Source organism: Neoarius graeffei, chromosome 6 (genome assembly GCF_027579695.1).
Source record: "Neoarius graeffei isolate fNeoGra1 chromosome 6, fNeoGra1.pri, whole genome shotgun sequence".
NCBI classification, from domain to species: Eukaryota; Metazoa; Chordata; class Actinopteri; order Siluriformes; family Ariidae; genus Neoarius; species Neoarius graeffei.
The window spans coordinates 86,259,228-86,278,253 of NC_083574.1; the positions used below are offsets into that span (position 1 = coordinate 86,259,228).

The window sequence follows — 19,026 nt, forward strand, 5'->3', positions numbered from 1 at the left end:
AGAAACAGATGCCAGTTCACTTGGTTCACGACATTCTTCCTCTGTAGCACGAGCGAGATAGAGGGAGGGAGGGGGGGAGAGAGAGAGAGAGAGATGTACAGAACACAGTGGTTACCTTTCATCATGTTTTCCTGAACAAAACTAAAAACAAATCGAGTCTTGCAATACTGCGATCTGAGAGCGTTTAATACGTTTCAGTTAATAATTAATGATGACGATTGCACGTGCGCATTTTTCCTCCTGTTAAAGTGCATCAGATATAAGATCGGGTGTCGCGAGCGTGTAAATGTTGCTCATAATCCTGTGTGTGTGTGTGTGTGTGTGTGTGTGAGATAATAAGGGACTCGACAAACTGTCTAAATGTCAGATCAAATGTAATTTATTAAATAAATCGGTTTCTTTTTGCTCCAGTGATTCCCATGTGGTCGTTCTGGTGGTGATGAACACTTGATGAATCAGATTTATTAGTAGTAGGCGACACGAAATCTGCCCGCTTCGTTTGCACAAACCTCACACACTGTCACGTTAGTGTCATTTCTTGGAAATTCGTGAACTGAATGTCCTGGTGTGTACAGATTTGAACATCTAAAAACACAACGCAGCGCTTTCACGTCGTTATTTTTGTAAGATTCCATGAACAATATCCGATTTCAGCGAGTAAACAAGCACGGAGTCAGATGAACCGAAGTGATCCAAATAATAACCAGGGTTCCACATGTGACGTCATGCGAGATTAGCCCTGAGGCAAAGTTACCTTTTTCCGGGAGCCGGAAGCCGTGATTTATCGATAGTTTTGTGCTTGATAATAAAATAACAAATAATTAATATTTCCCCCCCCTGCTTTATTCATTCATTTTGGTCGTTACTAATGATATATATTCATTTTAAAGCATTACGATAAGGCACGGGGCAGCACGGTGGTGCCTTATCGTAACATGCCAAAAAAATACATTTTTTATTTATTAAAGAATAATGCCTCCTAGTTTTCATCCATTTATTGGTACTATTAGTGTTGTGAAGAAGGGAACCGTCAGGGCCTTCTAGACCTTTAGAGAAGGCCCAGACATATCAGCATTTCAAATGTTATCTTTAATTTCTTTCATTCTTTAATTGCTTTCATTCTTTCATAATTTCATTATAATTATTCTCTTTTAATTCTAATTTGGCCCCATTTTCTGTCAAATTTGCTTCAGAAATGAGGGCGGCATGGTGGTGTAGTGGTTAGCGCTGTTGCCTCACAGCAAGAAGGTCCGGGTTCGAGCCCCGTGGCCGGCGAGGGCCTTTCTGTGCAGAATTTGCATGTTCTCCCCGTGTCCGCGTGGGTTTCCTCCGGGTGCTCCGGTTTCCCCCACAGTCCAAAGACATGCAGGTTAGGTTAACTGGTGACTCTAAATTGACCGTAGGTGTGAATGGTTGTCTGTGTCTATTGCCACTTTTCCACTACCAACGCGGCTGAGTGGGGCTGTTGGAGTTGCATTTCGACTACAACTGCGCTGAAGTGGGTGGACACATTGGGTGGAGTTAGCGAAAGTGGGTGGACGTCATGTGATGTCGGTAGGTAGCGCAAACAGTGACATCAGTGATCTTTTAAGCGGTAGTCTCACGACCCGGATAGTAAACAATAAACATGGAGGACATGGAGTCGTTAGTGTTGCTGGTCTTGGTGCTGTGGCTTGTTGTCACCGACAACGCCAACAGATACTGGCAAGAGCGTATAGATGAGGCGAGGCGCATAAGGCTTCAGAAATTCTCGTAATTCGTAATTATTATTCTTCCGGGTTTACGGTGTTTACAGATCCCAGCGTGCTCGCAGGGCGTGTGTGGGCGTGTGAGGACACTCCTCCTCACCAATCAGTGCACAGGGGAGTGTCTCCTCACGCCCCTAGCCCCACTCGGCTCGGTTTGGCTCGCTTCAGCCCCACTCCAAAACCGTGCAAGTTTTGGGTGCTAAGCAGGGCTGAAGCGAGCGGAGTCGTGCTGTTCTGAGGTAGTCGAAACGCGAGCCGCGTCGGGCTGAAGCGAGCTGAAAAAGGGTAGTGGAAAAGGGCCATATGTGTCAGCCCTGTGATGACCTGGCGACTTGTCCAGGGTGTACCCCGCCTTTTGCCCATAGTCAGCTGGGATAGGCTCCAGCTTGCCTGCGACCCTGTAGAACAGGATAAACCGGCTAGAGATAATGAGATGAGAGACGATAAGGCACTTTAAACACACTTTAAAATTCAAGGGTATACTTTCTGTCTCTCTCTCTCTCTCTCTCGTCAATCACAGTGACACTAGCCAACCGCTGGCATCTGTGAGCTCATGTATGTGGAAGAGGGCAGACAGCGCTTTCCTCGGAATGTGTTACATTGCCTTGTGATGCAGCATGAGCAGCAGTTTGAAAAGTTGTGTCTCTGAGGAAGCACGTGTTAGCCTTCACCCTCCCTGGTTGGTAACTGGATGACGGTGGGTGCGAACTGAACAAGACCAAACTGGGGACAAAATGGTGGTTCGTTCAAGCGATATCGGGACCTAAAAATAAAGTTTCTAGGAGGGCAAAAGCTGCCAATCTGTCTGCGGTTCTATTCAACACGGCAAAATATATGTTATCCTTCAGACTGACAACAAAAGAGCTAAGATTCTTCCTCCTGAAAAAGTAGATCCTGAATTATTCAAGTTTGGAGTCAAATTTACTTTTTTTTTTTCGAAAGAATTAATCATAACATTACAAAAAAAATATGGTTTTGTATAAATGTTTAACAACTTGAGTTTTATTCATTTGCGCGAGCGGCGCTAGTGCAAATTGTTACTCTCACTCAGGATCTTTCTACTTTATGATTATTATTATTATTATTATTATCCTAACATTTTTAGGACACTATTTCTCCCTTAGTTTTCATCCAATCATCACCAAATTTCACACGAAGAATACCTCTGGGCTGAATTACATTGCTCTGACTTTTGGTGCTGATCTGGATCACTGATCCGGAATGATCCCTGAAAAACGGGCTGTTTTTCAATCACTTATAACTCTGTCAATTTTCATGATTTTTTCAATCTTTTTTTCAGAGCGGCAGGGCACAACTTTTCCTCACTAAGCATCATTCTGTATCTCTTACCGTTCTGGATCTATAGGGTACGGTGACCAGACGTCCCGGTTTGTAAGAGCTAGCGCAAACTACTGTGACTTTAGTCACAGTCTCTATTTCGTTAGAAGTTTCAAGGAAAAAAGGGAAAAGTGCTAACATTCCTGTGGTAATGATGAGAAACACCAGAGCATCCCTTTAAGAGAACAAAGCAACTGCAGAAAGGGTTTAGTCCTATATAATGGAGTGATAAAGAAGAACTCTTACATAACCGCTCTGTATGAACTCATAAGCTGCAGCATCACTGGATCAGCCGGGAACAGCAAGCCTTTATTTAGCCTTTTACTGCAGCGAGGGTGTGTGTGTAAGTAAATACATAATCATATGAATGACGGAGAAAATGTGTCTGTGTCAGACATCATTAGGATTTCCCTCTGAAAGAAAATCCCCAATTGTACGGTTCCAGTAAGAGATTTTTTTTTTACACACACGCGCATGCGCTCAGCTGATGCTGGAACACACATGTAAATTGTGTATAAAATGTGTAGAACGTTTTATAAACGTAGAAACTATAACAGACCGATTGTAAGATTGTCCTGAAATTGTCTCTCCAGTACACAATGTTTTACCTTCAGAAACGGAGTGATTCGATCAGTGGCCAAGCTGCTGTGACTTGCCTGGAGCGAGCGTAACCAATCAGCAGTCAGCTGGACAAATGTGCAAAAGAGCCAGAGTGTTTAGTGAATGCTTGAGTTTGTCACTACTAGCGGCCATGAACACACACACGCACACACACACAGACAAATACACATGCTGGAGATAAGAAACAGCGCCAACACATGCTGTTACCGGGCAAACAGTAATGCAAGGAGCAAACCACACACACACACAGGCTGTAGTTTACTGGATGCGAAAAGTTCAAACAAGTTAAAGGTGGAGTTGTAGCTCACTGGTTAAGGTTCTGCCCTTGTGACCACAAGGTCCGAATCCCAGACCTGGTCTTTAAGTTAAAAAAACCCACACGCACATTTTACCCCAAATGTAATCAATAACTTTCTCGATCATGGTTGACGCCTGACGTTTACTTTGCTTTCACTCTAGAGCTACGATGCTAATGTAGCTAACTGGTAGATCATGTTTCGCACACTGTCTGCTGATATAATCATACAAACTGTGATTGACTCGTTCAGCACTTCCTGATATGGTTTCTGACTCTAACTCTTCCCAGACTAGCAAGAGACAGTGAAAGACGACCGTTCAATTTCTATACACAGTGGTGCTTGAAAGTTTGTGAACCCTTTAGAATTTTTTATATTTCTGCATAAATATGACCTACTGTAAAACATCATCAGATTTTCACACAAGTCCTAAAAGTAGATAAAGAGAACCCAGTTAAACAAATGAGACAAAAATATTATACTTCGTCATTTATTTATTGAGGAAAATGATCCAATATTACATATCTGTGAGTGGCAAAAGTATGTGAACCTCTAGGATTAGCAGTTCATTTGAAGGTGAAATTAGAGTCAGGTGTTTTCAATCAATGGGATGACCATCAGGTGTGAGTGGGCACCCTGTTTTATTTAAAGAACAGGGATCTATCAAAGTCTGATCTTCACAACACATGTTTGTGGAAGTGTATCATGGCACGAACAAAGGAGATTTCTGAGGACCTCAGAAAAAGCGTTGTTGATGCTCATCAGGCTGGAAAAGGTTACAAAACCATCTCTAAAGAGTTTGGACTCCACCAATCCACAGTCAGACAGATTGTGTACAAATGGAGGAAATTCAAGACCATTGTTACCCTCCCCAGGAGTGGTTGACCAACAAAGATCACTCCAAGAGCAAGGCGTGTAATAGTCGGCGAGGTCACAAAGGACCCCAGGGTAACTTCTAAGCAACTGAAGGCCTCTCTCACATTGGCTAATGTTCATGTTCATGAGTCCACCATCAGGAGAACACTGAACAACAATGGTGTGCATGGATGGTTGCAAAGAGAAAGCCACTGCTTTCCAAAAAGAACACTGCTGTTCGTCTGCAGTTTGCTAAAGATCACATGGACAAGCCAGAAGGCTATTGGAAAAATGTTTTGTGGACAGATGAGACCAAAATAGAACTTTTTGGTTTAAATGAGAAGCGTTATGTTTGGAGAAAGGAAAACACTGCATTCCAGCATAAGAACCTTATCCCATCTATGAAACATGGTGGTGGTAGTATCATGGTTTGGGCCTGTTTTGCTGCATCTGGGCCAGGACGGCTTGCCATCGTTGATGGAACAATGAATTCTGAATTACACCAGCGAATTCTAAAGGAAAATGTCAGGACATCTGTCCATGAACTGAATCTCAAGAGAAGGTGGGTCATGCAGCAAGACAACGACCCTAAGCACACAAGTCGTTCTACCAAAGAATGGTTAAAGAAGAATAAAGTTAATGTTTTGGAATGGCCAAGTCAAAGTCCTGACCTTAATCCAATCGAAATGTTGTGGAAGGACCTGAAGCGAGCAGTTCATGTGAGGAAACTCACCAACATCCCAGAGTTGAAGCTGTTCTGTACGGAGGAACGGGCTAAAATTCCTCCAAGCCAGTGTGCAGGACTGATCAACAGTTACCGGAAACGTTTAGCTGCAGTTATTGCTGCACAAAGGGGTCACACCAGATACTGAAAGCAAAGGTTCACATACTTTTGCCACTCACAGATATGTAATATTGGATCATTTTCCTCAATGAATAAATGACCAAGTATAATATTTTTGTCTCATTTGTTTAACTGGGTTCTCTTTATCTACTTTTAGGACTTGTGTGAAAATCTGATGATGTTTTAGGTCATATTTATGCAGAAATATAGAACATTCTAAAGGGTTCACAAACTTTCAAGCACCACTGTACATGAAAGCGACAAGCGACATTTCAAGATTCAAGATTCAAAGATTCTTTATTGTCAATTCACTATATATCCAGGACAAATAGGAGAATTGAAATGCCGTTTCTCTCTCACCTTACTTGTAAAAAAAACAGATAAAGATTACACACAAAACAAATTATGAAAAACAATATATATATATATATATATATATATATATATATATATATATATATATAGAGAGAGAGAGAGAGAGAGAGAGAGAGATATAAAAATACACTCTAAAATCAAACAATGTACAAAATAGCAGTAGTACAATAACGGACATTTGAACTAGCTTGAATGATTCGCTCGTATACGACCTCTCTTTAAACATACATTACTGTTCGAAAGTCTTCGGCACCCTGTTGTTTTTTTTTTCCATACAAACTTTGTTACAGATTTCTTTTTTAAGACTTCTACATTATCAAGTCAAAACATTACAAAAACATTTTAGAGTTCCAAACATTCGTTCATTTTCCAGCACAAAATTGAAGCAGAACTGAAGTCATTTTTAAACTTGCTTTATTTCTTAATTAACGTGCTATTCAATTACGTTTTCGGTTTTAGTAACCTTATATCGTGACTCGTATTGGCAACTAATCGCAATTAAATATGATACTTATCGGCCTGTTCGGTTTTTAGCCGTGTTGAATTTAGTTCGTTTGGTCCACGGCAGGCGTCGCTTATCCGCGCGATCTTCACGAGACTTGTGCGAGACTTCGAAACGTGAAGTGTCGGCGCCGCCATTTTGAAAACTGTTTTCCAAACGAAATATTGCACAAAAACGAGTTTAAATGACGATTACTGCCTACTTTTTTCAAACTTTCCTGATTGCCGTCAAAACAAACAAAACTTCCGGTTTGATTACGTCAGCATTCGAAAGAGGGCCCGCGAGTCTTCTGACAACGTTGGCAGATGTTGGTCACTTTGATTTCCGCTGTACGTTTTACTTCCGTCCTACGATGTCTCGCACAGGTCTCAACGAATCTCGTTTACGGCCATTGCTTTGACATATGGACTGATATATTACAGAGCATATTTCAAACACTCATAACTTGCTATAGCAGTGACAAAATAGTGATCGAAAATGCATTCCTATATTTAATAAACTGAGATAAATAGAATTTTGATAATAAAAAAATTTGCCTTCACTTCTCCTTTAAATGTTACAGGAAAAAAAAAGTTTGTATCTGGGCAGCATATTCCATCAGAGAGCACTTTTCAGATTAAAAAAGAAAACATAATGAAGGCTACTGGCAAAATTTTGGTGCGAAATGAAGATGCGAGTGTGACAGTCAAAGTGTCCAAAAGAACTGTGGCTGGTTCTGGAAGATGCTCAGTAAAACCTACAGCTCATTTCTGCATAAAACTGCACTCACTGTACCTCAGACTACTATTTTTTTTAAAGCAAAGGGAACTGGGTCTCACACCAAATACTGACTTTGTTTCATTTATTATGGTTTACTTTTTCTCATCTCATTATCTGTAGCCGCTTTATCCTGTTCTACAGGGTCGCGGGCAAGCTGGAGCCTATCCCAGCTGACTACGGGCGAAAGGCGGGGTACACCCTGGACAAGTCGCCAGGTCATCACAGGGCTGACACATAGACACAGACAACCATTCACACTCACGGTCAATTTAGAGTCACCAGTTAACCTAACCTGCATGTCTTTGGACTGTGGGGGAAACCGGAGCACCCGGAGGAAACCCACGCGGACACGGGGAGAACATGCAAACTCCGCACAGAAAGGCCCTCGCCGGCCACGGGGCTCGAACCCGGACCTTCTTGCTGTGAGGCGACAGCACTAACCACTACACCACCGTGCCACCTGCACAGAGACATTATGAAGAAAAATAAATCCTGGAAAGAACTATCAGAGATCGGAAGTGCCTCTGGTGAGTGTACAAAGCTAGTAGACAAAAGTTAGTTTGCTTTGCTAATATGCAAATTTGCTCGTACAAAGCCAGGCATGTGCACGTTATATAGACCCCTTTCACATGACGTCACCGCGCCGCGAGATTTTGTTAGGCGCCATATTGGAAGACCAAGTACATGCACTCACAATATAAAACAAAGTACGAGCGAGAGTAAAGTGACACGATGGATGAGAATTTTGGTTATGTGAGTACATTACCAGCTGCAGAAAGGGCACGGTATGTGGAGAAACTCGCTGTGATTGATGGGTTTGACCCATATGATAAGACTCACGGCAAGGGAGAATGGAAACATCAGGAGGACCTGACACCAATTCTGCCATCCGTTTGCTACCCAGACATTGTAAACTATTTGTTGTTTACACCCAGTGCCTACACTCAGTGTTCGAACTATGCCGATATTTTCGGGGGGTCCCTTTTTTTCCCTGGGGGGTGTGCGCTTGCGCTTGTCTCGGAGCGCGGATCTCCAAACACATGAGAAGCCTTGCGCTTGTCTCGGAGCGCGGATCTCCAAACACATGAGAAGCCTTGCGCTTGTCTCGGAGCACGGATCTCCAAACACATGAGAAGCCTATCTTATGCACATATCACGCGGACTCCACACCTCCACACACGCATCGCGTCTGAAGTCATAACTCATCAGGGGAAATCGTGTCCGCATTGGCATGTTCAAAAAACAACCTCGCGTCAACAATGATACCACACGCAAGAAGAAAAAAAAAACAGTCAGGCTACTGAACAACCAACCTGGCAGCAGCGAGCAAGCCCCAAACCATCCTAAATTATTATTATTATTAAATTGTAGAAGTCTGGGAGGCTTGCTCCTCATACAGTTATCAACTTGGGGCCACTTTAGCATGTTTTAAATCTGAATTTCTTGCGTTTGCTTACCTCAAAGTGTCCGCAGATCATGCACAGACTTATCCATTATATCCACAGTTTTTTGCCAAGTCTCACACAGGTTTCTTTCAAGTCTACTGTTGGGCCAATAAATCATAAATAAAACAGCTCAGATTTGTTTAAGTCGTTTGCCACTCCACTTTATTCTCGTGGGTTCACATACCGCTGCCGTTATTTCCCCCTAATCACGAGTTTGTTGGTCTTCCAAAATGGCGCAGGGTCTATTTACTTCCGGTTTCGGGTGACGTCAGTGAAAGGGGTCTATAGCACATTATTTCCTTTGTGGTAAACTAGTCAGCTCATGAAACACATCAGAACTTAAAAAAAAAAATCACACAAGAAACAAACTACAAGTGACATGAACAAATTCTGACTTGCTAGCATGAACCTAGGCTAGCGCTAAAAGAAAGCTAAAGACATTTGGAGAATGTGTTTCTTCCTCAGGACATAATATAGTTTGGTGCCAGTCGAAATTCCCAAAATGCAGAGATGGAATCATGGGTAAAATCAGAATATTAATACATACTTTCATGAAAATGTTTACGTATAAATACTATTATTGAGACTAGCATCTTTTGAGATGAATGTGTGATGATTTAGATATGCTGGTTGCCTTAAACTAGTGGCTGTAAGCTGTAGTATACAAAGTCATACTGTAGTCTGTTCTGACGCTACTTAATAAATATATATATGTTATTTACCAGCTGGGAGGTCCGTATCGTGAAATACCATGACCGAGGTCTTGAAATTATTCAAGGCCGAGGCCACGGTATTTCACCATACGGACCGACCTTAAGCTGGTAAATAATATATTTATTTTTTCTTTACCAAATTCTAACAGAAAACGAGAGCGCCCGAAATGGAAAACCGAGCCGAGCCGCCATTTTGAATCCTCATTCACGGCTGCAATGCAAATGGCTTCCTCCTCGGTATACAAGTGCACTTCCATGGCAGGAAAACAACTACATTTTGCCGCCTGTGTAGTCCCCTATTTATACAAATAGGAGTCATTCAGGATTCAGCCATGTTTGTGCTTGGCATTAGCAAGTTACAGGTTTTTAGCTTTCTCCTGAAATGTTTTCTTTTATTTCTTCTTCCTCAGGGTAGTAAAACTCGCTTTCGCTCTGAACACTGTCGTTATCGCTGTCCATGCTGTAAAATTAATGCTATTTTGAATCCTCATTCACGGCTGTAATGCAAATGGCTTCCTCCTCGGTATACAAGTGCACTTCCATGGCAGGAAAAAAAAAACTACATTTTCCGCCTATGTAGTCCCCTATTTATACAAAATTGAGTCATTCAGGATTCAGCCATGTTTTTGCTCTGCGTTAGCAAGTTAGAAGTTTTTAGCTTTCTCCTGAAATGTTTTCTTTTATTTCTTCTTCCTCAGGGTAGTAAAACTCGCTTTCGCTGTGAACACTGTCGTTATTACTATCCATGCTGTAAAATTAATGCTATTCTCCTGAGAAATGCGAAAATAAATGTTGACAAAAAATTGCTACGATGTTTGTTGTTGTTGTTGTGAACGAGCGAGTCGCCAGAGGTCTGTAACCGGGGTCCGTACCGTAGGATACGGACCGGCTCGCTAGCCAATCAGAGCGCAGGATTTGATGGAAACCGGACCGCGAAAAAAATAATAAATATTATGAGTATAAATATACAAGTGATTTTATAGAAAACTGCGCATGCTGATTGGTTGAGAAATTCTGACTATTTCTTGATAATCACCTCGAGTGACTCGGCAAAATGGCAGCCAATCGCTTTGTCAGCATAAGTGAGGAAGAATTATAAATTATGCAAGAAAATTCTGTTCCTAAAAACACTAAAGATGCTACGAAATTTGGTCTAAAACCAGGGTTTTTTCTAGAAAAATTTAGTATGAGGGCGCTCACCATGGCGAGGGAGCGAAGCGGGGATGGTGCCGGTTGTCCGTCCCCCCCTGCCGTGCAAAGCCTTTGAAAAATGCTCCAATGGGACATTCTGAGGCTGTCTGAGAGGGAAATTGTAACAAATTGTCTGTCAACATTGAAAAAGAAAGAAGTAATCTTCTTCTGCCCCGGACAGTCTTTGGCTTTCTTCCGTTTCGTGCCGCGGGATGACATCTTTAGATGCCCAAGTGTCAACAAAAACAACTCGCGAACTACTTCTGTCAAAAGCTCCCGCGCCGGTGGGTGAAAGGTCATCGAGTCTCGAGAAATCTCGCTCTACAAGTCAGCTGACCTTGTATGTAACCCATGTCAAATCTCGCGAGAGCAGCCGCGACAAGTAAACAACTAAACAACATGGCGCCTCAGTCTGAAAAACGCCAATTCGGATTGTTTTTGCACCGTCTGGCGGTGTATCTACTATGATTGGAATATTTTTGGAGCAATTATAACGTATTTGATGATCAGACACATTGTCACGTGGTGTTGCTGGGATGTTTTCACGGAGTCGGTAAGGGGGCGCACGCCGAGAGTAAGAGGGCGCAGCGCCCCTGTTCCCCCGTTTAGACGAAAGCCTGAAAACTATTCAAAGGTAAGGTGGAACTGTGATTTATTTCATCGATTTCAAAACAAAGTATTTTATGTGAGTCGCCATAGATAAGTGACAATTTTTCACCACGCCGTTATGACATTTGCATGCCACTTTTGAAGTTGGAAATAATTTTTTTTAATATACATTTTTTAAATAATCACCTGTGTATTTATACCAAAACAATTAATAATAAAGTATTAATAATAACTACTTCATAATAAATCCCCTCCACACCAAGTCTGAATTTAAGGATGAAATATTCGCACAGAATTATGTAGGTTTTTAAAACCCATGTGTTCTTTTTAAACACCAAGAAGGAAATTCGATACGATGAAAAAATCAATCTGGATCCATCTTGTGTTTTGTGAAATTTCGCATGGGAATGTGATCACCTGACCGATCAACTCAGGGTTCCACTGAAGCCACACAACAGAATGACAAGCAGAAAAAGCCGGCAAAACGGTTGAGCTGCTCATTAATCCCGTCTCTCAGCTTCAACTCTTGAAAGAGATTACCAAACTCTCCCTGTCGTCGTCCCCGTTCCAACACAGGTGTCCCCAAAACTTATTACGTCTTAATCGCTAATAGACGACTCCATTTCATGATTCGTCTCCACCCAGGACACTCCTGACACTCGCAGCATGAAACCAGCAGGAAATGAGTAAGAACTCGAACACGAAATATTAAAAAAATTTGCCTTGGGCTTGGTGTGCATACACTGTTTATGCAAAAATGTTGCAACTGAATTTATTTGCATTTTTTTGTTGTATTTGGTGTGTAAAGCCTAAAGTTCCTGCTTTATCAGCTTGTTAAGTCTGATGTCAATAGCCATTTCCAGGGCCAAACACCCATTCAGTGTTGCCAACGTACTTTGTTGTGAGATTTGATGATGAATTTTTAGACTCCTTTCAAAAGTCAAAGAGTCCCATATACGTTTTTCGTATGTACGTCGGGGAGTGCCTGTTAGAGAGCACACTCTGTCTAGGCCGTCGGCATGGTGAGGTAGGGTGGTCAGTTCCTTTCCTCACCGCCTTTAACTTCCCCAGTGTTTCCACCAGGTCCCCATTCACTGCTGGGTGGACAGGAGGCGAGCCCCAGATCACCGTCCGAGGCGAGGCTTGAACCGGGGACTGTTCGCTTAGTGGTCTAGCGCTCTAACCACTTGGCCACTTCACCTCAGACTCCTTTAGCAACTTTAACTTTAAAAAAAAAGAAAAAAGAAAAGCCTAGAGACAAATTTAGTGACTTTTTCAACACACAATAGTGACGGTTTTGAACTTGAGCTCACATCACAGCGGCTGGAATACGAGTTCAGAAAGCAGTTTCACTTGGCTCACAGCGTAGCGCCTAACTTGTGCTTGGGACCAATCACTGATAACCATGGCCCTGCCCACAACCAATCACTGATAACAATGACCAATCACTGATACCCATGGTCCCCCCTCACAACCAATCACTGATAACCAGGGTCCCCCCATGACCAATCACTGATAATTATGGTCCCGCCAACAGCCAATCATTGATAACCATGGTCCCACCCACAACCAATCACTGATAACCATGGTCCGGCCCACAGCCAATCACTGATGACCACGGTCCCGCCCACAACCAATCACTGATAACCATGGTCCGGCCCACAACCAATCACTGATAACCATGGCCCCGCCCACAACCAATCACTGATAACCATGGCCCCGCCCACAACCAATCACTGAAAACCATGGTCCCGCCCACGAGCAATCACTGAAAACCATGGTCCACCCGACCAATCACTGATAACCATGGTCCGGCCCACAGCCAACCACTGATGACCACGGTCCCGCCCACAACCAATCACTGATAACCAGGGTCCCCCCATTACCAATCACTGATAACCATGGCCCCGCCCACAACCAATCACTGATAACCATGGCCCCGCCCACAACCAATCACTGAAAACCATGGTCCCGCCCACGAGCAATCACTGAAAACCATGGTCCACCCGACCAATCACTGATAACCATGGTCCACCCGACCAATCACTGATAACCATAGTCCCGCCCATAACCAATCACTGATAACCATGGTCTCCCGGACCAAACACTGATAACCATGGTCCCGCCCACGAGCAATCACTGAAAACCATGGTCCACCCGACCAATCACTGATAACCATGGTCCCGCCCATAACCAATCATTGATAACCATGGTCTCCCGGACCAAACACTGATAACCATGGTCCCGCCCATGACCAATTGCTGATAACCATTGCCACCCCGACCAATTACTGATAACCATGGTCCCGCCCATAACCAATCACTGATATCCTTTGCTTGTCCCACCCTCTCGCCACTTTGCTCTTCATTTTAAAACTCTTTTTTGAGATATTACATTTCATAAGTACTAAAAGTGAGTAAATGCTTTCCTTCATGGCAACTGCATGTATATTTTTAGACTCAGATCTATTCAAACAACAAGGGACTCAACACTGCGGCACGTTAAGGAGACGAGGCTTGGCCCTGGAAACACAGCCGTTACATCATGGCTTAACAAGCGGATTTCCATTTTATCCCACCTTAGACATCACGGTCCCACCCACATTTTCTATTGGCTCACAAAACAGAAGCTTATACAGCAAAGTTCACCTGGATAAAGTTGACGAAAGTTAGAGCTACCAGATGAAAATGCATGTCTTTCACATCCTGTGTACTTTCCTTTTCAGCAAATCAGCTTTTCTGTTCGGGGAATTTTAATCATATTTGATCTGAGACTGCTGAGAAAACAGTTTATGTTTCAAGTGTAATGTTTCGGAAATCATAAAGCGTAAACGTAAATGAGCAAACTAAACACATCAAACAGGTCCATGTCTAAATTTGAGGTAAGTATTCGGTCAAAGTGAACGTTTGCTTTTTTGCTTTATGATCAACTTTCTTTAAAGTCTTTGAAGAATGAATAAAACACAAGACGAAACCATGAAACAGTGAATCACACTCATCATCAGCAGTGAGTAAACTAAGTTGTGGTGGACTGATGTCTGGAGAAAATCCCATGATTCACACAACAGCCCAGACGCACCTATTCACTGGTGAAACGATAAAATAATAGACATTACCTGTGCACCGTAGTCGGCTTGGTTTCCCAGGCTGAGATTAAACCCAGCCTTTTACAATGCGGAGTCACCGCACACAAAGCACCTCAGTCACAAACCCTGGATGGCATGTGGGAAACAACCCCACCTGCTTTTAAGACATTTTTACACACCACACATGACTTACACACCCTTTAAGATGCACAACACAGGGCTTTGTTTCAGCACCCAGACTATAAACAGTAATGGTGTTCCTGAGCAACTTGCTGAGAAATACAACACAAACCTAATAATCAAGACAAATCCACCAAAACAGCTCGGCTTGGGTACCGTACAACAAGGTCTCAACTCACAAACAATGTGATTCAATCTTATTAGATCATTACACTCTCAGGAAAAGGGTACTAAACAGTCCCAGTCCTTGGTGCCGGACAGGACTCTGGAGCGTTTTGTACCGTTAGTGCCAGTAGTGCATCTTAAATCTTTTTCAAGCTCTGCTGCATCAGCATTTCAAGGTTTAAGAAGCATTAATAAAGGTACCTCTGTTACAAAAAGGGTGCGATTTGGTACTTTTTTCCTGAGGATGTAGAGTAGTTTGTTCAGGATAACAATCCAATTCAGAAATCATGGACTGAGTATGAAGATACAAACTGGGATCTGATCTCGAAAGAAATCATGGACTGAGTATGAAGATACAAAGTGGGATCTGATCTCTGAAGAAATCATGCACTGACTGGGATCCGATCTCCAAAGAAATTGTGCACTGAGTATGAAGATACAAATTGGGATCCGATCTCTAAAGAAATCATGCACTGAGTATGAAGATACAAACTGGGATCTGATCTCTGAAGAAATCATGCACTGACTGGGATCTGATCTACAAAGAAATCATGCACTGAGTATGAAGATACAAACTGGGATCTGATCTCTAAAGAAATCATGCACTGGGATCCGACCTCCAAAGAAATCGTGCACTGAGTATGAAGATACAAATTGGGATCTGATCTCTAAAGAAATCATGCACTGAGTATGAAGATACAAACTGGGATCCAATCTCTAAAGAAATCATGCACTGAGTATGAAGATACAAATTGGGATCTGACCGCCGAAGAAATCATGCACTGTGTATGAAGATACAAACTGGGATCTGATCTCTGAAGAAATCATGGACTGAGTATGAAGATACAAACTGGGATCTGATCTCTGAAGAAATTATGGACCGAGTATGAAGATACAAACTAGGATCTGATCTCTTAAGAAATGATGCACTGACTGGGATCCGATCTCCAAAGAAATCATGCACTGACTGGGATCCGATCTCTAAAGAAATCATGCACTGACTGGGATCCGACCTCCAAAGAAATCATGCACCGAGTATGAAGATACAAACTGGGATCTGATCTCTTAAGAAATCATGCACTGACTGGGATCCGATCTCCAAAGAAATCATGCACTGAGTATGAAGATACAAACTGGGATCTGATCTCTAAAGAAATCATGCACCGAGTATGAAGATACAAACTGGGATCTGATCTCGAAAGAAATCATGCACTGAGTATGAAGATACAAACTGGGATCTGATCTCTAAAGAAATCATGCACTGACTGGGATCCGACCTCCAAAGAAATCATGCACCGAGTATGAAGATACAAACTGGGATCTGATCTCTAAAGAAATCATGCACTGACTGGGATCCGACCTCCAAAGAAATCATGCACCGAGTATGAAGATACAAACTGGGATCTGATCTCTTAAGAAATCATGCACTGACTGGGATCCGATCTCCAAAGAAATCATGCACCGAGTATGAAGATACAAATTGGGATCTGACCTCCGAAGAAATCATGCACTGACTGGGATCCAACCTCCAAAGAAATCATGCACTGAGTATGAAGATACAAACTGGGATCTGATCTCTAAAGAAATCATGCAATGACTGGGATCTGACCTCCAAAGAAATCATGCACTGAGTATGAAGATACAAATTGGGATCTGACCTCCGAAGAAATCATGGACCGAGTATGAAGATACAAACTGGGATCTGATCTCTTAAGAAATCATGCACTGACTGGGATCCGATCTCTAAAGAAATCATGCACTGACTGGGATCCGATCTCCAAAGAAATCATGCACCGAGTATGAAGATACAAACTGGGATCTGATCTCGGAAGAAATCATGGACTGAGTATGAAGATACAAATTGGGATCTGACCTCCGAAGAAATCATGGACCGAGTATGAAGATACAAACTGGGATCTGATCTCTTAAGAAATCATGCACTGACTGGGATCTGATCTCTAAAGAAATCATGCACTGACTGGGATCCGACCTCCAAAGAAATCATGCACCGATTATGAAGATACAAACTGGGATCTGATCTCTGAAGAAATCATGCACTGACTGGGATCCGATCTCCAAAGAAATCCTGCACCGAGTATGAAGATACAAACTGGGATCTGATCTCCAAAGAAGCAACAGGTTTTAGTGATAAAGCCCTGATGTGCGTTTCATTTCACGGATGTTGTGTTTGTGTGTGATGTGTAAACAGGTGCGCGTGTTTGATCCGACTTTACCGAAATATTCCTTCTTCATGTGCATTTCCAGCTCCCGCTCGAGCTCCAGAGTGAGGGCCTCGAGCCTCCTCTCCGCCTGGCTCGCGCCGCTCTCACGCGCAGGGGTCACCTGGTAGGGCAGCTTCAGTTTGGGCGCCGGGGCGCGAGCTCTCGCCGAGGCACCGTGGTGCGTCTCTTCCGGCACAGTGAACGGATGAAGGTGCGCGCGGTGAAGCCCGCCCGCCTCGCCGGTGTCCTGCAGCAGCGCGTCTTCCAGCAGGGACGCGCGAGGCGACGAGGCGACAAGCAGCTCCGGGCACGCGCCCATGGAGCCACGCGAGCTCCGCGAGCTCCTGGAGCTGTGGCTGGAGATGCTGGACCGGGGGCTGAGGGTCAGTCCGGCGCTGCTCGGACCGCAGATGCTGGAGCGGGGACTCGCGTGCCGCTGGTCGTAGCCCATGCTGACGCCGCTCGTGCGGTTGCTGCTCGGTCTGCTCGCGCACTCGTAGACGTATCCGGGGCTCGAGGGCTTGCTGGCGTCGCTGGACGTGCTCGCGTAGCTCGAGCGCGGGCTCAGAGCGCCGCTGCCGTCGCAGTGCGCGAGACTCGAGCGCGGGCTTCCGCACTTCTCTTGCTGCCCGGGCGCCGCGAGGCTCGAGCGCGGGCTCGCGTGAACGCATGATCTCCGGTGCCGCTCGCCGCCGTAGCACGGCAAAGCAACTTCGGATCTCGCGCTACAGTACGCGTCGTCCACGTAAAAGGCGTCTCTGTGCGCGCGCTTGCTCTTGTGCTCGGGGAGCCCGAAGTCCACGTCCGGCTCGAGCTCCGCTCTCATGTCCCGGTAAGACTCGCGCAGCGACAGGTTCTCCATCAGCTCGCCCGCTCTGCGCGCCGGATCCTCTCCGTAGTAGCGATCCATCCGTCTTGCTGCTGCACAGACACAAACAGCTCGTGCATTTCACTCTGTAACGGCACCGAAACGCGCGCGCTGTCCGTTCTTCATCCTCCTCCTCCTCGTCAGGTTTCCGGTGTGAGTTCCTCCCGGTGCATCATCCCTCTAAATCACCGGGGCTTCCTTCAAACACAACTCTCTCCGAAACAAAGTTTCCTCCGCACGAGCTGCTCGGTGAAGTTGAAGCGTCCTTTTGCAGTCAATGGCGGAGGAATTTCCTCCCTCTCTCTCTCTCTCCCTCTCTCTCTCTCTCCCTCTCTCTCCAAAACAAAACGTCGTCTCTTTTTTTTTTTTTTAAACAAATCCGAGCCGCGTTTAATTTCTCGCGCGAAAAGTTTCAGGGTAAATCGAGCAAAGAACAAAAAAAAAGAAGAAAAAAAAGAAACCCGACGTGACAAAAATGAGGAATTTAAAAGAGAGAGAGAGAGAGAGAGAGAGAGGGGTGAAATAAGAGAAAAGAAAGCGAGCAGCGCGCGCGGGACTCGTTTGTGTGCGGCAGGAATGCGGGGGGAGGAGGGAGGGGGAGAGGGGGGAGGAGCGCGGGGCCGGGCAGGGGTGCGCTCCGCCGCTCTGGAATGCGCTTTAATGCGCGCGCGGAACAATGACGGCGAGCGAGCTCAGCAAAGGGCGCGGGGGGGTGCGGCGGGGGGGTGAGGCGGGGGGGTGAGGCGGGGGTGGGGGGGTCCTGCCCTGCCCTGCCAAAGATTAAAGCAGTGGATCAGGGAGAAGAAAAAAATCTAATTTATGGATTTATCACAAAACCGGTTACCTCTCTCTCTCTCTCTCTCTCTTTATTTCTCTTTATTTATTTATTTATTTATTTATTTATTTATTTCTCTCTTTTTCTCTATTTCTTTCTCTTTGTCTTTATTAATTTATTTCTCTTTCTCTTTCATTACTTATTTCTTTCACTCTCTCATTTCTCTTTCGTCCTTTCTCTCTCTCTCATTATTTCTCTCACTTTCTTTCTCTGTTTCTTTCTCTCTCTCATTACTTATTACTTCTTTCTTCTGTTTCTTTCTCTCTCTCTATTTCTCTCTCTCTTCCTCTCATTTACTTCTCTTTCTCTCTTCCTTTCTCTCTGTTTTTCTTTCACTCTACTTATTTCTCTCACTCTCACTCATTTTTCTTTTTT

The 19,026-nt window shown here is 44.0% G+C and overlaps 1 protein-coding gene across 1 annotated transcript in view; it reads right to left on the reverse strand.

Annotated features, from left to right (window-relative positions):
- The window catches only part of wtip (WT1 interacting protein), a 141,820-nt gene extending 123,430 nt beyond the window's left edge, over positions 1–18,390 (reverse strand). Inside the window, exon 1 of the mRNA XM_060924146.1 lies at positions 16,961–18,390. Within this exon, the coding sequence (XP_060780129.1) occupies positions 16,961–17,858 (898 nt within the window). The 5' untranslated portion in view covers positions 17,859–18,390. The remainder of the gene's footprint in view (positions 1–16,960) is intronic.
- Between the last annotated feature and the right edge of the window lie 636 nt (positions 18,391–19,026).